The sequence below is a fragment of the Rhinopithecus roxellana genome, chromosome 8, assembly GCF_007565055.1.
Source record: "Rhinopithecus roxellana isolate Shanxi Qingling chromosome 8, ASM756505v1, whole genome shotgun sequence".
Lineage (NCBI taxonomy): Eukaryota > Metazoa > Chordata > Mammalia > Primates > Cercopithecidae > Rhinopithecus > Rhinopithecus roxellana.
Window position 1 is genome coordinate 118,272,250 of NC_044556.1, and position 8,643 is coordinate 118,280,892.

An 8,643-nucleotide genomic window follows, 5' to 3' on the forward strand; every position below is an offset into this window, starting at 1 on the left:
GTTAGTTTTTTAGTTTTTTTTTAGTTATTTCATAAAACCTGCAGTCTTCTGATTTCTAATTGGCACGAAAGGCCAGGACACTGGTGTTCTGAGCAGTTCAGGCAGATCTCTAAAAGCCACGTCAAGTTGTGTGGGTCTGAAACACTCAGTTCATCGCCTTCACGTGGCTCCTTTCTATGGTTGCATTCATGGCTCAGTTCAGGGAATACTGGGTCTAGTGTTAGGGAGCTATTAGGAAGGTCTCTGGGGAGCTGGATCCCTGTGTGTTCAGGCCTTAGTTGGATTCAGTTGGAGACATGCAAACCCAACCTTAATATTTTAAAATAATTTTTGCTGTCTGACTGTTTTTTTAAGTTAGCAGTATTGTTTGTGTGCTTTTTTCTCATTGACTACTGCCTTTTCCACCTTTGCCTTATGTAGACCCAGTCCTTGCCTGGTTATTAGATTTGTAGAAAGAAGGGAGAAATGAAAACAATGGTTACTTTTTCATTAAATTATTCATGCAACAAATATTTATTGAGGATCGACTATATGCCAGGCTCTGTTTCAAGCACAGGAATGAAACGGACAAATGCCCTGCCCATTTGGAGATTCTATACTAATATGAAGAGATTGACACTCAACAAAACAAGCAAAGTTCATGGCATGGGAGATAGTGGAGAGTATTTGGATTCCAGCCTCCTTCCTTTCTCGGTGACACCCTGAGCTCTGCATTTGTAGAGGGTCTTCCTGGTCACCAGCTACCTGTCCCTGTGTCCCTTAGCCTGCTACCCTTGGCAACCTCAACCATTGCTGCCAGGAGGGGGGATTATGTAGCTTACCAGTAGCAGAAACTGATCTGTGGCTCACTCTACTTCCTTGTTCTTTCCTGCCGTCAGCATCAAATCATATCTTCTGAGCACCTACTGCGTACCATGTTCTTCTAGGCAGTGGGATAGGAAAGTGATTAAGACATAGCTTCAGGGCCGGGTGTGGTGGCTCACACCTGTAATCCTAGCACTTTAGGAGGCCGAGGCGGGCAGATCACAAGGTCAGGAGTTCAAGACCAGCCTGGCTAACATGGTTAAACCCCGTCTGTACTAAAAATACAAAAATTAGCCAGGCGTGGTGGCGGGTGCCTGTAATCCCAGCTACTTGGGAGGCTGAGGCAGGAGAATCGCTTGAATCTGGGAGGTGGAGGCTGCAGTGAGCCAAGATCGTGCCACTGCACTCCAGCCTGGGCAATAAGAGCAAGATGCTGTCTCAAAAAAAAAAAAAAAAAAAAAAAAAAAAAGACATAGCTTCTTCCCTGGAGGAGCTCAGGGTTGCACAAATACGTAAATAACAAATCCTAATATAATGCAGAAGCATCACCTGGGAACTTGTCAGAAATGTAGACTTTCAGGCTCTACTCCTGAATCAGGGTCTGCATTTTAACAAGATCTCCAGGGGACTCATAAGTGATCTAGAGTTTGAGAAACAGCCTACAAAACACACAAGTCAAGGTGCCATGGGAATGAAGGAAAAAGAGCAGCTGGATATGCCTGGTGGGGCAGCAAAGGCTGCCCAGAGGGGTTAACATTTAAATTGAGCCTTGAAAGATGAATAGAAAAGGACAGAGTGGGAGTGGGCAGGGGTAAAAGGTGGAGGATGGCATGTGCCACAGGCAGAGGCGCAGGACATTCCAGGTAGAGAGAGTGGGCTGAGCAAAAATATAGAAGGGGGAAAGACCCTACGTTGTCTGGGAATAGCTTTGGAGCAGAATGTAGGGGGAGTGCAGACAGATGGAAAATGCAAGAGTTAGGGCTGGAGAGCTTGCAAGTGCCAGATCGTAAAAAGAAGAGACATGGGCAGGTGTCCTAGTCCCCTTTGTGGTGCTATAAGAAAATACTTGAGATAGGGTAATTTATAAGCAATAGAAATTTATTTTCTCATAGTCCTGGAGGCTGGGGAGTTTAAGATTAAGGTGCCAGCATATGGTAAGGGTCTTCTGGCTGTATTATAATGTTGCAGAAGGCATCACACGGATAGTCAGGGAAAGAGATGGGGAGAGGGCAGGAGGCTAAACCCATCCTTTTATCAGAAACCCACTCCTGCAATATTGGCATTAACCCATTCACGAGGGTAGAGCCCCCACGGCCTAATCACCTCTTAAAGGCCCCGCCTCTCAACACTGTTGCATTGGGAGTTAAGTTCCCAACACATGAACGTTGGGGAACACATTCAAACCATAGCACCAGAGATAGACATTGGACTCTTCCTCCTCTCTCTCCTTTCTCCCCCCTTTTCCCTTCCTTCCTCCCTCCCTCTGCCTTCTTCCTCTCTCTTATATATACACTATTTATGCAAATAGAGATTCAAAGAAATGGAAGACATTCTTCTTTTTCCCCTCTATAAAAACTGTATATTTAAGGTGTACAACATGATGTTTTGATATAATATGCATAGTGAAGTGATTACTGCTGTCAGGCAAATTAACATGTCCATCTTCTCACATAGTTACTGTTTTTCATGATGAAAGCACCTGAAATCTACTCTCTTAGCAAATTTCCAGTACACAGTACAGTATTATTAACTATAGTCTTCAGATTGTAAGTTAGATCTCTAGACTTATTCATCCTACATAAATGCAATTTTACATCCTTTGACCAATATCTCATTTCCCCAGCTTCCCACCCCTGGTAACCACTGCTGTACTCTGCTTTTATGTATTCAACTTTAATCTTAGAGTCCACATATAAGTGAGATCATACAATCTACTTCTTTTTGTAAAAAGGTATGTTTTTTTTTTCTTTTTTTTAATTGTAGAGATGGTGTCTCTCTGTGTTGCCCAGAAAGTTCTCAAATTCCTGGCTCAAGGGATCCCCCTGCCTTGGACTCCCAAAGTGCCAGGATTACAGGTGTGAGCACCACACCTGGTCAAAAGGCACTGTGCTTGAGATAGTTAAACCTTCTAGGGGATGGTTGAGAAGAATAAGTTCCTGGACCTCAGAAATCTCATCTGGGGCACTGGTGGCCCTTAGGCTTAGCTTGAGGGGAGGCTGGTATGGTCCCTTCTTAAAAGAGAGTGACTGTGGTGAAATGAGTTAGACAGATCGGTGATAACCAGGGCAAATAATTCTACCACCCTGAGGCTTATCTATAAGATGGAGTTAAGGAGTCACTAGTGTGAAGATTAAACTATGAATGACACCTGGCATATGGTCGGCATTCAAGAAACCTACGTTTCTTTTTATTTTCTATTTCTCTGAGAAAGAACTAACAAACTGTTGGTGCCTGTGATGCAAGCCATGGTTATATTTTGCTTTAGGATAATGTCACTGGTCACCATCTTTATGTTTTCTACATTTGCTATCAATTCAACTGTTGTTATTTCCCCAAAGTGAATTTGATAGAAAGCTCAAGCAATAATCTGCAAGTTTTCTCGGGACCTGACAGCTGGACTTCCTTATCCTCCACACCCCATGCCAGCATCCTGTCTGTACCCCACACCAACGGACCAATCAGTCCAGGTCCCAGGTAAGACCAACACCATCAGCTCGCTCATTGGTGGTCTTAGGGGTTTACTTTAGCACTGGGGACTCAGGTTCATTCTTTTTCCTAGGGTGGCTTGGTCTAACCTATTGTCCTGACTTCTAAAACACTAAGAAGTCAAGGTGGCAACAGGATGGAGTTCTTTCATAACTGGAGAAACAGCTCAGTCATATCCCGTTTCTTATATTTAAAAGGATAGCCAGGGCATGGTGGCTCATGCCTGTAATCCCAGCACTTTGGGAGGCCGAGGCAGGTGGATCACCTGAGGTCAGCAGTTCGAGACCAGCCTGGCCAACATAGTGAAACCCTGTCTCTACTAAAAATACAAAAATTAGCTGGGCATGGTGGCGTGTGCCTGTAATCCTAGCTACTCGGAAGGCTGAGGCAGGAGAATCGCTTGAACCTGGGAGGCGGAGGTTGCAGTGAGCTGAGATCGCGCCATTGCACTCCAGCTTGTGCAACAAGAGTGAAACTCCGTCTCAAAAAGAAAAAAAAAAAAAAGGGGGTAGACATTATGGCCTGGGATCATTTGTCTTAAACCAGTCAGAAACACTTTAAACTATGGTGGTAGCAAATAGATACTGACTGTAGAGGAATTGAAGAGGAAAAGTATAAACATACACTGAGAAGTAAAGACCCACTATCGTCCACTTTCCCGTGAGTCACCCATCCTAAAAGGGGGACATATTGTGGATGCCTGGTCTCACAACCCTGGTAAGAGGGCTAAGTGTAGCATGGAGGACCCCATGGTTTAGTCCTCACACCAGCGACCTGAATTAAGTTCTGACTTATAGAAATCCGAGTGGTGAAGTGGGAAGAGAAGGCCCCTTTGAGTCTGACAGGCAGGGGTTTGAGTCCCAGTTCTACCTCAGTAGTGACTTTGTGGCTTTGGGCAATTTTCTTAACCTTACTGAGCTTCAGCTTTCTTATCTCTTTCATGGAAATAATATGACCTACTTTGCAGAGTTACCGTGAGCATCAAATGCAGAAATTAGAAAATGCATTAACATGCTTTGTAAACAGTAACATTCTGTGTAAATGTCAGCTATTATGTTCAATATGGTTATGCAGAATTTTGAGAAGGTCCAAAGTGGAATCAAAATTAAAAGATGAGACTTGGCTGGGTGCAGTGGCTCACACCTGTAATCCCAGCACTTTCGGAGGCCAAGGCAGGTGGATCCCCTGATTTGAGACCAGCCTGACCAACATGGTAAAATCCCATCTCTACTAAAAATACAAAAATTAGCCAGTGTGATGGTGCATGCCTATAATCCCATGCCACCCACTTGGGAGGCTAAGGCAGGAGAATCACTTGGACCCAGGAGGCAGAGGTTGCAGTAAGCTGAGGCACTGCACTCCAGCTTGGGCAACAAGAGTGAAACTCTGTCTCAGAAAAAAAAAAAAAAAAGGATTGGATTTGGGAACACATCAGATGACTTATGATTTGTAAGTCTAGAAAAAGGAGAATGTGATGGCTTAGAATCACCTGGGGTTGTTGCTAAAATGCAGAATCTGATTGCTAGGTCTGGGTAGGGGCCTGAGATTCTACATTTCTACCAAGTTCCTGGGTGTTGCTGATATAGCAGGGTATAAAGCTGTGCTGTCCAGTGCAGTAGCTACCTGTGGTTGTCAAACACTTGAAATGCAGCTAGTCCAAGTTGAGATATATTGTGAGTGTAATACCCACAGGATTTTGAAGATTTAGTGTGAAGCAACGAATAAATATCCCAATTTTTTATATATATACAATATATACTACTATATTATATATTTTTATATATTTTCATATTTTAAATATATAGTATGTATATTAATATATGTTGAATATATTCAAATATATAGTATATATTTTATATATTATACATAAAAAAACACAATTTATATTTTACATGTTATATATTTTAATATATATTTACAATTTATATATAAATATATATTTTAATATATATTATATTTAAAATATAAAAAATATATAAATATATAAAAATATAATAGTATATGTAAATATAGATGTTATTATGTAAATATTGTGATATAAATATATGTATATTATATATTTACATCAAATGCATGTTGAAATGATAATATTTGGAATATTTTGGTTAAATAAAATATTAATAAATTTATTACTTTTTTTCTAAATGTGGCTACTAGAGAATTTAAACTTACATGTGCAGCTGGCATTTATGGTTTGCATTTGACACTGATCTAGAGCATCATTTGCATTTGACACTGATCTAGAGGATCTGAGGGAAAAGCATTGATTTGGGCTGTGGTAGAAAGTGAAAAAGAAAATGAAGATTGGGATTCCAGAAGATATTAAATAATCATGTGCCAAGTTGTATACTGGATACTTACATATATATAAGTCATCCATATGTAAGTCATCTGTAGTACTCAAAGACAACTATAAGGCAGGTATTAAAATTCCTATTTTGCTGATGAAGAAACTGAAGCTCAGAGGCCTTAAAAACTTCCTAAAGTTTCTGTAGTAAGCAGTACAGCTCAGAGCCCATGGTTCTCCCACTGGCCCAGGCGGCATCAGAAAGGGTCTGTAAGAGATAATGTAGAAGAGCATCTTCTGAAGATTAGGGCCAGAATCCCCATAAGCTGAGCTAGCTCAGAGAGAGCTCAGAGGATGGGCTACTGCAGGTTTCATATGGTCCAAGGAGGCCTGTAGCACTGAAAAATGGCACCAGGTGAATGATGGCATTGCCAACTCTGGCTTCCCTGTTGGTGTGTTTAATTCCTGACTCCATAAATATTTTGTTAGAAACAAAACAAAACAAATGTATTCAATATTGCCTTTGGATAATAAGCCCATTCTCAAGCAATATTATTGGGCAATGCAGAAACTCTGAAATGTAAGAAATGTAGTGATGACTAAAGGCTGAAAACATTGGGATCATTGCACCTGTTCCAACTGCATCTATATTAAGGTGCAAGCTTGACTGTACATTACAATCACCTGGGAAACTTAAAAACATCCTCATACTCAGGCTGCATGCCAGATCAGTTCAATCAGAATCTCTGGGGCAGGGGAGTGGGGTGAGAGTGGGACCCAGGCAGCAATACTACTTTTAAAAACTCCCTGAGTGATTCCAATGTGCTGAATGTGCAACCAAGTGTGTGAACCAGTGCTATAGAACTAGAGAAGGCAAAGAAAGTGTTCTAGCTCTCAGCCTTTCTGCCAGGTACCGGAGATCACAGGTGGAAACCAGGAATGGAAGAAATAATGATAACAACCACCATTTACTGACTACTACATGCTAAGGACCATATTCTTCTCCTATTTAATCCTTGTAGCAATCTCTGTAAGGTAGGTAAAATTATGACTCCACATCTTGAAGATGAGAAAACTGACACTCAGAGATGTTAAATAATTTAGCCAAGGCCACAGAGCTAATAAGTGGTAGAGCTGGGATTTAAACTCAAGTCTTCTGACAGTGATGTTTCCTGGTTATTATGCCACATTGGCCAGGGAGAGATCAGATGCAGAAATCATAAAGTTTTAATACCTTTATTCTACTGCCCTGCCAATTTTACATAGGCTGCAAGGGAGCCCAGATAAATGAAATTCTGTGTCTAAAACCAAATAACTCACTGGTGGCAGGGCCAGTACCAGAATACTTAATCTTATCATCATTCCACCATACTTTGCTGCTTCTCTTAGCTTTTCTGCAGAAACAGGACTAATCTGTGTCACAGCTACAAATAAAGCCATGGCCAGAAGCCCTCTTGTGACTTCTCAGTACTATGTGCGTGCTCGTCAGGCAGCACTCCTTCCTTGGAGTGCCATTGAACATTCCCTTCCCCTCTTTCTCTGTCTCTGCAGCCCCTATCCGTGCCTGTGGACCATCAGCAATGGTGCCGGAGGCCCCACTGGGCCAGGCCCGGAGGTGCATGCCAGCGCCCCAGGAGCATTTCTCCTCGGAAACCCAGCTGTGACTTCACCCCCTTCTGTGCTCTCCACCCAAGCACCCACTTCGGCTGGTGTGGAGGTTCTGGGGGAGCCCTCGCTAACCAGCATTGCTGTGTCCACCTGGACAGCAGTGGCCTCGCATCCCTTCGCGGGTTGGGGTGGCCCAGGGGTGGGTGGGCACCATTCTCCTTCCTCATTGGATGGTTAAGCAGGATCCTAGGAGCCTCTGTCCACAGAGATCCTTCTATGTGTAGAGCGCTTAGAAACCCCATCTACTGATCTAGTGAGTCAGACTGTGGAATCTCCCTTCCCACTAGCTGGAGGCGGAGGTGAGTTATTACAGAAGTCATACTAGGAAAGGGTTCAGTTTGGATGATGCTAGTTATGTCAATTGCATCTCTCCACCATTTTCTTCTGCACTCCCATTTTCTCTGCAGCTTATTCTTGCCATGCTTAGGTGACAGAAGTTTGTGAAGTACCATTCTTGTGCTCTGCCCCTTACTCTCAAATTGTTCTGGAAAGCCTCACTTCCTTTTCTGTGGAGAAGGTGCAAAGCTGTTAAATGAGCTCAAAGTTTACCTAGCTAAGGCCACTGCTTCCTGCTTTGTGCAGCCTGGAAAGTATGTGTGGTTATGGGGCTCAGATTTGCACTTCTGCTTTGAGACCAGGCGTGGGTGTAAGCCATAGAGTAAAGTTAACAAAAAGAATAAAACTAATCATGTATTACTCATAGCAGTGTGCCCAGACTTGTGGAAATGAAGTCATGTCACTCCTCAGCTCACAAACCTTCAATGGTTCACCATTACCAATGGAATGAAGTCGGATCTCCTCACTATAGCTGGGTGTGGTAGCTTAAGCCTATAATCTCAGCCCTTTTGGAGGCCAAGGTAGGAGGATCGTGTGAGGTCAGGAGTCTGAGACCAGCCTGTGCAACAAAGTGAGAGCCTGTCTCTACAAAAAACACACATGCACACAAAATTAGCTGGGTGTGGTGGCATGTGCCTGTAGTCCCAGCTACTTGGAGGAGGATAGCTTGATCTCAGGAGGCTGAGGCTCTAGTGAGCTATGATTGTGGCATTGCACTCCAGCCTGGGTGGTAGATCAGGACTTTGTCTCATTAAAAAAAAAAAAAAAAAAAAAAAGAGGCTGGGTGCGGTGGCTCACGCCTGTAATCCCAGCACTTTGGGAGGCCAAGGAGGGTGGATCAT

General features: G+C 42.9%; 1 protein-coding gene across 1 annotated transcript in view; it reads left to right on the top strand.

The window, feature by feature from the left end:
- The window catches only part of TBX19 (T-box transcription factor 19), a 32,927-nt gene extending 24,544 nt beyond the window's left edge, over positions 1 to 8,383 (top strand). The window contains exons 7-8 of the mRNA XM_010371772.2: positions 3,363 to 3,498; positions 7,349 to 8,383. Coding sequence (XP_010370074.2) covers positions 3,363 to 3,498; positions 7,349 to 7,643 — 431 coding nt within the window. The 3' untranslated portion in view covers positions 7,644 to 8,383. The remainder of the gene's footprint in view (positions 1 to 3,362; positions 3,499 to 7,348) is intronic.
- The last annotated feature ends 260 nt before the right edge of the window (positions 8,384 to 8,643 follow it).